The sequence below is a fragment of the Coenobita brevimanus genome, chromosome 108 (assembly GCF_032717465.1).
Source record: "Coenobita brevimanus isolate Jiangsu-jjx chromosome 108, ASM3271746v2, whole genome shotgun sequence".
Classification (NCBI taxonomy): Eukaryota; Metazoa; Arthropoda; class Malacostraca; order Decapoda; family Coenobitidae; genus Coenobita; species Coenobita brevimanus.
Genome location: NC_137061.1, coordinates 7,009,854 through 7,022,931, shown reverse-complemented (window position 1 = coordinate 7,022,931; position 13,078 = coordinate 7,009,854). Strand labels below are relative to the sequence as shown.

Here is a 13,078-nt window from a genome sequence, read left to right as displayed (position 1 = left end):
ATGAAGATGCCTCTCTGTGCTCTGAATGATGCAAACTAGAGACATCTGCAACTGACCCATTTAGCTCAGAGACATCTTTACATTTTATTCCTGCCATTCCCAGATTATTTTATTTAGCTCAAGATTGACTCTTCAAACAGAAGGGGTTAAATACAGCCTTAATAAACCCCTTCAATAGGAAAAGCCTTTCATACGATGAGCAAAATCATCCGACAGCAGCAGAATAAACTAAAGACATCACCTGGATGCAAGAAGTTAAGATTCAACCTGCTGACTCTCTTGCCTGGCCAAATATATCAACTCTCCTGCCTAACTCAAGCCAGACTCCAAAATCCTGAGTGACCTATGATAACGCTTAGATTGTCCAGAGAGGATTGAACTTTCCCTTGAAAGATACAAACCACCAATAAACTCCCAAGAGGCAATTAAGAGAAAGCCAGGTTTGAACATAACGGAGAACAAGATTTTAGTACTTTGAGCCAAGCAAGGACAGTGAGCGTGGAAGGAAAGGGGAAGGGAAAGGAGCTGTACCTGTTAGTATGGCTTGCAGTCTGTTTTGGAGCGCTTGAGTTGGACCTTCAAACGCTTGTTGCCAATCTGCTGTCCGTTCATATGTTGGATGGCTCGCTGGGCATCCAGAGCATTGTCGTAAGAGACAAAACCTGTCAGAAGTGACAAATTACTGCATGAAGTACAGTACAGAGAATCAAAATTATTTCTATGAAGAAATGGTATCTCATCAAAAGCAAACACTGCAGACAGTGCCTCTTGTCTACTAAATGTACAACAGCACCTTACAGCTGCTGCCTATCCTACAGTCAGTTCAGTGGGTGACATAGAGTAATGGTCTATGACAGACAAAAGACATTCACAAGGGAAGCATGTTGCGTGTCCTGTTCCACTGGACACAAAGCTGATATGATTCTTTCACCAAAACATAGACTGACATAACTCCGAATTACCATTATCATCCCAACCACTTTTTCCTACTCAACCAGTGGGATGAAATTGGGTCCCCCAAATGTAGAATTTCTGATTCTGAGGACAATGTGTTGTGGGTAGCTGAGGAAGAAGCTGACGGTGAAACCCCTTAATAAACTACAATAATGCAATTACTAATGTTTCAGAATGTGCCTAATAAACTCCTGATGCTGGGTGCTGGTTATAGCCTACATATATTCTGAATGAAAATAATGAAATTTTAACAGCTCCATACTCTGTAAGAAAGTATAGCAATTTAATATACACAAATGACTTGAACAAACACACTGCATTCAATAAACAGAACTATATCACAGAGGGAGTCAAAGGCTTGTGTAAACACTGCAATTTTTTTTTAAGTTCCACCACAGTTCAGCTCAGTATTAATTTAACTGCTTTATGTGCGAGAAATGTGATGTTCTATAGCAGTGAAACACACGTAGTAAAGGATGATGTCTGCAGATTTTAGCATACTAAAATGAGAATGGCAAAATGGATGCATAGTGGCACAGTGAGGGACACAAAAACATACTACAGTATGAAGAATTAGGAAGATGTTTGGACACTGAAAGTGTATGAGATGATGGATACAGGTACAATGAAGCAGCGTGAGCATGTGGAGAGAATGTGTGAAGTGCTCTATGTAGAATTAGGAAGATGTTTGGACACTGAAAGTGTATGAGATGATGGATACAGGTACAATGAAGCAGTGTGAGCATGTGGAGAGAATGTGTGAAGTGCTCTATCTCAATGTGGAAGAGCGAACCTCAGTGGTGGACAAAGGAAAATGTGAAACTAATATGGCACTATGAAGTGGCATCGGGATTAGGGGACTCAGACAATGCACCCTGAAAAGCTAGTCTTCGTGTGAATAAGGCTGATCCTGACACACATGGAACACCCTTTACAATGAAAGTACCAGTAAGTATTATGTATATATGTATGTTCTGTCTCAGGTGGGACTCTGCAAGGCCATCTGGTTTCATTTACTAACCCACATCATAAATTTTTTACCTGTTCTAAAGGTATGGATATGAAATCAGGATTTTTGGTATGTGATGTATGGACTGCATGGAGAAACCTGTATGCTTCAGTAGGGTCCATCTCTTGGATAATACAATCCATCCATCCATCCATCAACTAATCCTACATTGCCCTATGAGGAGCGTAGAAGCCCGGGGCAAGGCAGTTGGTCTCGACATTTAAGATGAGAGTGACCAGTCTCACTCATCCCTGAGTGGCATTACATGAGCAATCAACCCCAACCACGCCTTGGATATAAACCTTCACTGGCTCAATCCGACTGGAGCGCAATAATTACCCACTAAACCACCAGGTGCCAAAATTTGGCTATATGGTTACCACCCAGCATAGTAAATGGTTCCTGGTGTACAGGAAACCATTTGGCCTGTCACTCAGTGTAGAGTCACCCACAGGCAGAAGGAAAAGGAAAGAATGAAGGAAAGAAAGACAGAAGAGGGAGTGTAAAGTCACCTGTAGGCAGAAGGACAAGGAAAGAATGAAGGAAAGAAGACAGAAGAGGATGGAAGGAAAGAAAGATCGACGAGAGGAAACAGCGGACACCTGAGAGCAGCACTACATCGAGTGAGTGGATGATGAGCGCCCCCACCTACCACAAATAATACAATCACCACACACATTCATCAAAACTACTGCCACACATGTTTAGACACTTCAAAATGCCTAACATATCAGTATTTTCATCAAAACTTTATTAACTACCCACCAAAGCACTTAGAGAGATTGGTCTGCTTGTCAATGAAGACCTTAGCAGAAATGACTTTCCCAAAAGGCCAGAATGCTTGCGCCAATTCCTGGTCTGAGAACTCCTGAGGCAAGTGGTAGATAAATAGGTTGGCTCCATCAGGACCCTCCACCTGCTTGCCCGCAGGGTTGGATGATGACGCTCCCAGACCAGTGGCTGTTGACGAGGGACAATGATTAGCGGTGGGAGGATACTACGGTTATGGGTCATTACAATCGGATCGATTTCTGGTGCCATGCTCTAGCAACATATTAAACCCATGTCTATGAAACAAATGATAAATTTCAGTTGTTTTATGTCCATCACCAAATTAGCATGCATACTTTACAGCACCTTGAGCTCACTTGACTGCACTGAATTTCTTCCATATATAATGAATGGTAGTCAAATTTATGGACAAAAATTATATCTAACTGGCTCTTCCTCTGATTATTCTAATTTAAAGTTTTTACACGTCGCCAATCTGCCAGTTTATCTATCCATGTCTTCTTCTGCATGGCTTGAGTAACATAATGAAACATAACAGTCCTTAACAGCAAGTAAATGACTTGTACAGTATTATCTTCAGAGTACTCTATCAAAATTAAACGTGATCCTAGCATGCCACACTGTATGAACTTAAGAATTGCTTAACAGGGTAGTAAGTGAAAGGATGGTCAATTAAAAGAAGACAAGAATGCAATACTGTATACAAAGAAGAGTAAGTGTGCAGATTTTCAAAACAGTCATGTACCCACACAGTATGTACAGATGAAAAGTCATGTACCCACACAGTATATACAGATGAATAGTGAAAAGTGATTACTGTACAATATACACTTGTAAGAAGGATGTCTGAGTGTGTTACTGAAACATATACTGACCGTGTGATCATATGATTTCAGTATGCATGATGAAACTGTGAGGTGCAAAGAAAAAGGACGAGAGAGGTACAGTACTTTGGCAGATAATATACTGAAAACTGTAAAATGGAAAAACATTTGGCATTAGAAGAATATGAGCAGGAGACAGAGGAGGAGTTAGAGTCAATGAACTGAAAACATATGGCATCAGAAAATTTGTGGAAAGCACACAAAGAGTGTCTAATCAAGGATACCATCTGCTGTATGTTGCAAGGGTGCTAGCTGATGAAAAAGAGCAGTTGAAGCAGAAAGGAAAAAAAAAAATGGATGGGGAACATCCAAGAGAAGAATCTGGAAGAAGGAAAATAATATGGGACAAATGCAAAAAAGGAATTGATTTTTAAAAAATATTTATAGGACAAAACTGAATGCAAGATAGGAATCTAGATGAAAGATCATATATCTGTAATGGGATCATGAAGTGTGTAATGAGTTAATATGGAGAAAGAAGAAAGTAAATAAAGAATGTGGCAGGAATATACAGAATATGGAAATTTTCTGTCAACAGGAAACTGTATTGGAAAGAGCAGTGAATGTGGCAGTATCTATCTATCTAATGCCAGATGCCTTAATCCCTTATATGGGGTGGCCACAAACAAATCAAACTCATGTCACCCTGTCCCCCACCATTTCACTGCCCTGCTCCCAATTCACACACCCCTCTCTCATATACCTCTCCACTCCATCTCTCCATCTCATCCCTGGCCCTCCCCAGTATACATATGGAAAAAAGTCAGCACACGTACAGAATAAGAAATGAAAAATATTGACAAATGGTACTGAAATATGGAGCAATTACTAAAACTATATTAAAAAAACAGAACAATGGTGAATGACAAGAGTAGAACAAGTTGACAGGGCTGGTTGAGTAAAAGCAAGCATAATGGTTTGGATGTTACTATGACAATAATAAAATAGTTTAATTTGAAAAATGCAACAGATTAATATGGTAGAATAAACACTAGAACTGACATTACCTGTTCAGCAGAACTGTATTGTAACTATTACTTAAGGTAAAGTAAAAGATGGTGAAGTTCCACCTTGATAATGCACATTTCCTGCATATCAAAAATGGCAGCTAAAATGGGTGAGTGGGGTTATAACTCTCCTTCCACCTCTCCTTGTAGGTTACTGACATACGGATGTGATATCTCCACTGTTTAACACTTACACTAGCAGCAACCTAATACTTCTTACGTCACTGGCAGACCAGAAAAGGAGAGACACTGTACCTGGAGCTTCCTGTCTCTTCAAATTGTGTCTCCACAGATACCTGAAAGTTTGGCTCCTAATCTCCACACCCAGAGAGAATGAGAAACATGGAAGTGCAATATTGATGGTCCAGGAATTAATGACTGTGACTGAAGTTACAAGTATCTAAATACACATAAAGGTATGATGGATGCTAAGAAACTGGAGAATGGAGAATGAAGATTATTTTGGTAAACTTTTGCCACATATCTGTAAATAATATTCAGCTAAAAAGGGATTATTAATTTCCAATCAATGTTAGCAGATTGATCCCACCTATAACATTAAACTCTTCAGTCAGAGAATTTCATATTTATCTTGTTCTTGCTTTGCCAACTTCATTCAGTTCTGGAAAGTATTATAATATAGTACTTAAAGGGGGAAAACAGACATACAATGAATTCAAGGGGTAAAACTGAGGTACACTCACACCAATAAGTATCAGTGCACACTTGACGCAAAGCAATTTGAGACACGGACGATGGCTACTGGGAAGTGAACAACAATTTTTTTCCCTACGCTGATAAACTTGCTCTCTCAAGCAGTGGTGTACCCAGAAAGTTGAAAAGGGGGAGGCCTTTTTTTTTTTTTTTTTTATCTTTTTAACTGTGCAGCCCATGACTTTCGCAAGTGCAATGAGCCTGTACAGCTGAGGGATTTGGGGGTACACTGTAAGCCCTCCCCACCTGGAGAAAATTTTGCATTTTGGCCAATTTTATAATAATTTTCAGGCCATATGGAATGGGTATATAACATAAATATAGCATATTCTAAAGTCATTTTCAAGTACTCTGTGCCACCAAGTTATGATTCAGTCTCTCCAATCCTATACTACTAAAATTCAAATGCTCACATTTTCTAAAATAAAGCTTCAGCAGAACAGACAAGAATAATGAACAGTATGACAAAATATAGTACACACACACACACACAAATATATATATACAGGTATATATATACAGGTGTGTGTATATATATATATATATATATATATATATTTATTGCAAAAAGGGGGGGGCCATGGCCGCATGCCCCCCCCCCCTCGGTATGCCACTGCTCTCAAGGATGCAATACATGGTTTGTTTATGACATTTTCTAGTCCGTATTGTTATTCTATGTATAGCAAAGTAGTTACAAATAAATCTTACCTAGAATTCATGAGCTATACTGGTCATTTTGAATATCATCGTGCCTTACCTGCGTGATACTTGTTGGTGTGACTACAATGAATTAAAGTATGTGATGGTATTAGGGGGATTTTTTTTTCATATGGTCAAAAAAAAAAAAAAAAAAAAAAAGAGAGAGAGAGAGAGAGAGAGAGAGCATACAATGGAAAGGGTTAATACAAAAATCAATCTCTCTGGCTTAGGTAAAAATAAGCCACAGGTATCATCATATACTACAGTACAATGAGCATACCTTAATGAAAATGGAAAAAAGGGCAACTAACATATATGATGGAGTGAGCTGAAGGGAAAGAAGGGATGACAGAGATACAGAAAGCTCACCTTAACAACACAAGAGCTGACCAAAGAAGAGCAATAACCAAGAAATAACCCAAGTGAAATCTGGAGCAGAGACTCAGGAATGTACTCTCACCTGCTTACAAGGCTAGCACCACTTTCTTAATAGTTTTCTCATGCAAAGGGTTAATTAACATGATCTGTTGATATTAAGAAGATGAGAAAACAGGTACAAGAAAATTTTATCATTAAGGAAGAGGCACTATAAAGACCACTAAGTCCCTAAGAATACAATCATTAGACATAAAAGGAGAGAGGAAAGGATGCATAAATGGGGGGAAGAGATTACTTACCCGTGGATGTGGTGGTGGTGAGACTGGTGAGAACTGTAAACAGAAACCCACAAAACTATTAACACAAACCAGTCCAAAAATACCTCTGCCCAAGCTACCATACCCAAGTAAAGGAAAATACAATATACAAACAACACTGCAGTACGCACACAACACAGCATTACATACAAAACACTGCAGTACACACAAAACGCTGCAGAACACACACGAGAAGAGCAGCTTTTGCCATAAATGGAAATGCACACACACACACAGATATTAACACAAAATAAAAAATAACAACACAAGTAGCTGTTAAGTGTGTCCCAATTAAAAGCAAAAACTACTACTGCTACTACACACACACACACACACACACACACACACACATTCTTTAAGTCTAAAATCTTAAATGAATTCAGAGCAAAATCTATCTTATGAAGAAACAAAGACAGGACCCCACGAGCATAGCTCATTTCCTGTATATCACAACCAGGTAAATACATAAAACCTGATTTAAGTGATCTTACTTAATTACAACCAATACTGAACTGGAAAATCATATTTTTGCAAAACTTCTTGAGATTCCTTGTGTGATGTGGAAATATCATTTCAGCTACTTCATACCCCTTAACAACTACTTCATACTCCTTAACAACCATTCTCAACGATCAATTACTGTGATCTGATAGCGTTATGTTTTTTTGCGATACTGAAGGATGAAGATCTTCTACACAAAGAACAAGACTGCTGAATCATAAGATGCACATTCACCATGTCCTACCGCAAACTGGCAACACTTTTCTTCTGGCAAGCAATATTTTGCAAAATTCTATTCCAGATTGGGAAACTAAAATATCACCACATTATTTTAAACTCTTTGGGTTAGGAAAAGAAGGGAATATAAATTTGAGGGTGATGAATGGTTTTGAATATCTCAAACCAAATAATGACAAGGTGCTTCAGTGAAAAAAAAAAAAAAAAAATTTCTTCAATCATAAAGGGTACAATACTTCCCCTGGTTCACTATAACAATGCTCTCGTAACATTTAAACCTGTTGCACTGGACACTGATAGGAATTTCCACTTGAACACTCTTTCAATCTTTACACTCTTACACCTCAATGCAAAGACTGTGACTAAACAAAGCTAACATTTATTTTATGATGGACACTGTTCTAAAGCTCTTAGTGCACTGCTCAGCAACTGGGAGATCACAGTGATGCAATCACACAGATGTATGAGATGAAACCCTACAATGACAAACCATAAGCTTATTTCAAACATTTTTGGCAACAATGGTTACATTACTCAGTGGACAACTGGAGGCACCTCAAGTATCAATACCTCTAGTCATCCAGTGATAAGGAAAAAACTGCTCAATACCATAAACCAGCTTATAATTTTTTTTCCAAATGATTCAGCATGAGATATTGCTTGCACAGTGGATCAGACTATATAGCAACCCAGATGGTGAATGTGCATCAACGTTTATACTGTACATTAAAACATAAATTACAAGTAAACAGTATGACACTAGCACTTCTCACTCAAGTGTCTGACATCATATATCAACTTATTGAAAACAAGGTACAGACAAAACATTAATGACAACACAGCCAATACATTTAATTGGGCATTAGCCTAATGACTTAAAATACTGGTATATGTATTATTAAAAATACCATATTTAGTATATACACTGTGTAACACTGATATGAGTTTGTGAACACAAAAATATTATCTTCATTCACAAATTCATCTCCAACACCCAGCTTACCAGTTGGAGATAATATATGCAAAGTCTTGTCAGACAAGAAATTATCTTAATGACTGACTAATATTGAGAAGGCAGGTGCTACATTTCTCAGTGCTCCTGAACATATACAGGACTACCAGTAGTATGTAAAGTATTCTGAAACTACAATTTCATCTTGAAGTTCCAGTTCTCAATTTATATACCATATAAAGAGCTTTAACAACCCTCTGTCCTCTTGACATTCCAGCCATTAAGAAAATGGCTGTCATTATCATCATTGTTGCAGGAGTAAACAAACTTAAAACACAAGCATGTGATTAAAACTGCAATATCTGCCACACAAAAAAATCCCAAAACAGCTCATACGTATGTGGTGTGGAGCCAAGACTACTTAACACATTATTTTAGCTTATGCACAGCAAAAATATAATTTATTCCTCACTCTGTGTTTTACCTGATGGATGTACAGTATTGTGTAAAATTCACTAAATTGAAATGACTGAGGAAAAAAGCATACCTGTAGTCATTCTGATATTCTATCAGTTATAGTAACAATTCCATACCCAATCAATTGACTTACAACTATGAGCTAATTTATATCGCAGGTATTTTAAAACTTCTGCATACATGTTGCTGTTTTGACCCTGAAACCTGTTTCATATGCAACTTACACTATGGAGAAGCATTATTTATTTAATTTATTTATTTTATTTTTTATTTTTTTTAAGGGGCAGGGGGTGCTACTGTCTGAGCCAAAGAATTATTCTACAGCATACACCTGACATCATAACCTTTCTGTCTTGCAGTAACTAGTTCCATATCCCTTGTGAAACATACAAGCCCTTAGGTAAGGCTACCACAGTTCAGAACAATTAAAGATAGGTGACTGCCATACATCTCTGGTGGCACTTCATAAGAAAAGAAAAAAAAAATCCAGGTGCCTCTTGGAGATTCAAATCAATGTGCACTGCATATGATTGTCACTGATGCCTCAGACTATAGAACAACATGCATTCAATCCCTTTAATCTGAGGTTGCACTTTATACCTGTATACATTTTGTGCTTGCTACCCACATGGAACTTTTCTGTCAAGGGAAAAAAATGTACACTATACAGTATAATAAATACAACTCCCATATATGCCCCTAGTATGGAGTGGAATAGCTAGAAAGGTAGCTGGGAAGGCTTTGATTTTGATTATCTCTGAAAAATCTCTGGCCACCCCAAATTTCTGGTGAATACCACCACAACTAAAGCATTCTCCTTAGCCCACCCCAATATATGGCAACCCACTCCATTTACAAAATCCTTAACTACACTCCCACCGACATAGAAGAATCCTTACTATAATTTTCCCCCTAATGTTTCGGTATATATTATGACAGTTTTTTAATTAGGGTGAATACGTGTATATGATGTGTTAAAGCCTGTGACATAAATTATGCTTATGATTCAATTCCCTGGTGGAAAAAACAGTGCTGGAGAAGAGGAGGAGTGGGTGGGGATGGTGCAAAACACTTCTCTGTTCAAAATGAGCAAGTAGGAAATATATCTTTGTCACACCATTAACTCCTTCTATACAGTGGTCTATTTTTAGCTTATTCCTGTTATCCCTGGATGCTTTTATTTGGGTTAGGAGAAACCCCTAGTAGAATAATTATTTCCAGTTTGAAAAAAGAGTCTCCAAACCTGAATAAAATGTCAGGACACAGAAAGAATAAACAAAATAAAGAGGTCATACAGTTCTGATATTATTACACTGGATAAGGGATAAGACTTGGGATACTTAATTCCTTAATTCTGATGATGTACTTTTTATTTCATTCTTGTTACCACCTGATGATTTTATTTGGCTTAAGTAAGTGTTTTCACAGTGCAGGAGATTAATGGAAATAATTTCAAACATCTGCACTGTAAGTGGCTCAATCGGTAGAGAGGTGGCCAGCAGTCCCACCGGACCCAGGTTCGAATCCCGGCTGGGGCAGGGAACAGTTTAAGGATTTGAATTTCATTAAAATCAGGCTTTACTGATCTACCAGAAGACCCGCCGACATGTCGTAAAAATACCCCCGCTAATACCAACACACCAGTCCTGTATGAGACAGCCCTAGCATGTATTCAATATGGATGGTGGGTGTTAGCGCCGAAGTGGTGACATGTAGAGGTGTGTGGTATGTAGGAGGACTGCTGGGCCTTGATAGCAGGCTGTGAAGCCTATGCCCAGAGTTGGACACATAAAAAAAAAAATAAAAAAAAAAAAAAAATAAAAAAAAAAGTGGTTTCCTCAAAGTTAATGATCCACAGGCAGCAAGAACAAAAGAAAAAGTAATTGAATTCAAATGGTTAACAAGACAGAGTAAAGTTTTAAGCATGTCTAATATTGTATTGATCCATAAAATGTTACTGTAGCTTTTGAGTCGCATACCTTCAAGAAGGAAACACACTGAAGCAAAGCACAAGGATTTTAATGTAGTTTATAGGACTGTAGTTAATGTGATATACTGTATTTTCTGTATATATTAAATCAAGCATCTTCAGTTAGCTTCAGATAGAGTAGAGATACCTTTCATGTCCTATAAAACAAAAATACTGTGATATTAAGTGCTCTGTGGTACTGTATTTGGCCAACAGATCTTATAGTACTGTTCCAAAAATGATGAAATATACATACAACCTTAATTTATGGGGGGGGGGGGAATCATTAACGTAAATGGAAACAACAGTTGAAAAATACTGAATATTACATTATCAAATTAGCTTCAAAATACTGATTTAATTCGACAAAAGCCCTGATAAGCCTCAAGGTCAATTCTAATATGAACTAACAACATGCAATCATAAAGGCTCTAACTATCAACGGTGATTGAAAGACAACAACCTACTTTAAATCCCTAGAATCAGGGTGATGTCCCAGTCAGTTCATCTTTTAAAAGAACATTTTCTCCAGCTTAGGAAAGGCCCCTCATTCTGAGGGGGCTTATTAAGGTTCCACATAACCCCTCCAGACTGATGAGTCTACCCTAAACTGAACAAATTCATCTGGAGATGGCAAGAATATAAATAAAAAAAAAATCACCAAGCTCCATGGGTTAAGATGGAGACAACTTTGCATTCAGAAGCATCAGGAAGCAAAATTTTATTAGATACAGTTGTTGTTTAACCATGGTCTGTCCAGCAGAGCTGATTTGTAAATCATAGTTAAACAACTGCCTCTGTGGGACTGTCCTACAAGTACAATTCACTACACAGTACAGGACACCAGTGGCCCTTGTAGTATACCGCACCTCACCAGAATCAGACCAGGACCCTTCCCAATGGCAAGGTGCAGGGAAATACAGTATGAGGTGGTTTGACTCCTGAGTGGATGCTGTAGTTGCTTTACCCAAGGTGAGCAGCACCATCATGTGCAGGATCCTCATCAGTACCACTTGCAACAGTAAACCCATGTAACTCTTAGCAATCCAAAATAGCTGAAACTTTCATTAGAAATGCATCATTCTATTAATGAAAACTTCAGGTATTCAAAACATGCCCTGTCCTCTAATCTCACTCTTTTCACTACTATACTTCCTCTGATTACTCCTGCTTTTAACCCTTTGACTGGGGTGAGTTTCATGAAGCTTATTAAAATAGTTTCCCATCAGCTGAAACAAAATATCAAGTTCTTAATTCTCAGTCAAGTTGGACCATTAAGATAATTTGTAGCATGTCAGCAATGGTGGTGGTTCAGAAAGTGGATTAAAATAACCTTATACAAGCTGGCATCAAATACTATCTATCTATTGCCAGACGCCTCAATCCCGTTTGGGGTGGCCACAAACAAATCGCCTCCACGTCGCCCTGTCCCCCGCCATTTCACTCCCCTGCTCCCAACTCACACCCCCCTCTCTCATATACCTCTCCACCCCATCTCTCCATCTCATCCTCGGCCTCCCCCTCCCTCTTTCCCCCTCCACCTCACTCACATACACTCTCTTCGTCAGTCTTTCACCCTCCATCCTCTCCACATGGCCAAACCACCTCAGTGTGTTCCTCATAACGCTTCCTATCACATCCACATCAACACCACAACGCTCCTTTATATCCTCATTCGTCAGCCTGTCTCTCCATGTGCATCAAATACAAATATCATAAATTGCAGGTAATTCCCTCAAATTGACGTGATTTAATTTTCATCCTTCCATCTTCTTCTGTCTTTCTTTCCTTCATTCTTTCCTTGTCCTTCTGCCTACGGGTGACTTTACACTCCCTCTTTAGTCTTTCTTTCCTTCATTCTTTCCTCTTCCTTCTGCCTGCAGGTGACTCTACACTAAGTAACAAGCCAAATGGTTTCCTGTACACCAGAAACCATTTACTATGCTGGGTGGTAACCATATAACCAAATTTTGGCACCTGGTGGTTTAGTGGGTAATAACTGTGCTCCAAAAGATTGAGCCAGTGAAGGTTTATATCCAAGGCGTGGTTGGGGTTGATTGCTCATGTAATGTCACTCAGGGATGAGTGAAGTTGGTCACTCTCATCTTAAATGTTGGGACCAACTGCCTAGCCCCAGGCTCCTACACTCCTCATGGGGCTATGTAGGATTAGATGATGGAGGAATGGA

General features: G+C 38.6%; 1 protein-coding gene across 1 annotated transcript in view; it reads right to left on the bottom strand.

Annotated features, from left to right (window-relative positions):
* LOC145416978 (CUGBP Elav-like family member 1) overlaps positions 1–13,078 on the bottom strand; it is a 79,189-nt gene that overhangs the window by 9,408 nt on the left and 56,703 nt on the right. Inside the window, exons 10-13 of the mRNA XM_080285822.1 lie at positions 6,733–6,769; positions 3,112–3,128; positions 2,729–2,923; positions 532–662 (exon numbers count right to left, since the gene is read on the bottom strand). Coding sequence (XP_080141948.1) covers positions 535–662; positions 2,729–2,923; positions 3,112–3,128; positions 6,733–6,769 — 377 coding nt within the window. The 3' untranslated portion in view covers positions 532–534. The remainder of the gene's footprint in view (positions 1–531; positions 663–2,728; positions 2,924–3,111; positions 3,129–6,732; positions 6,770–13,078) is intronic.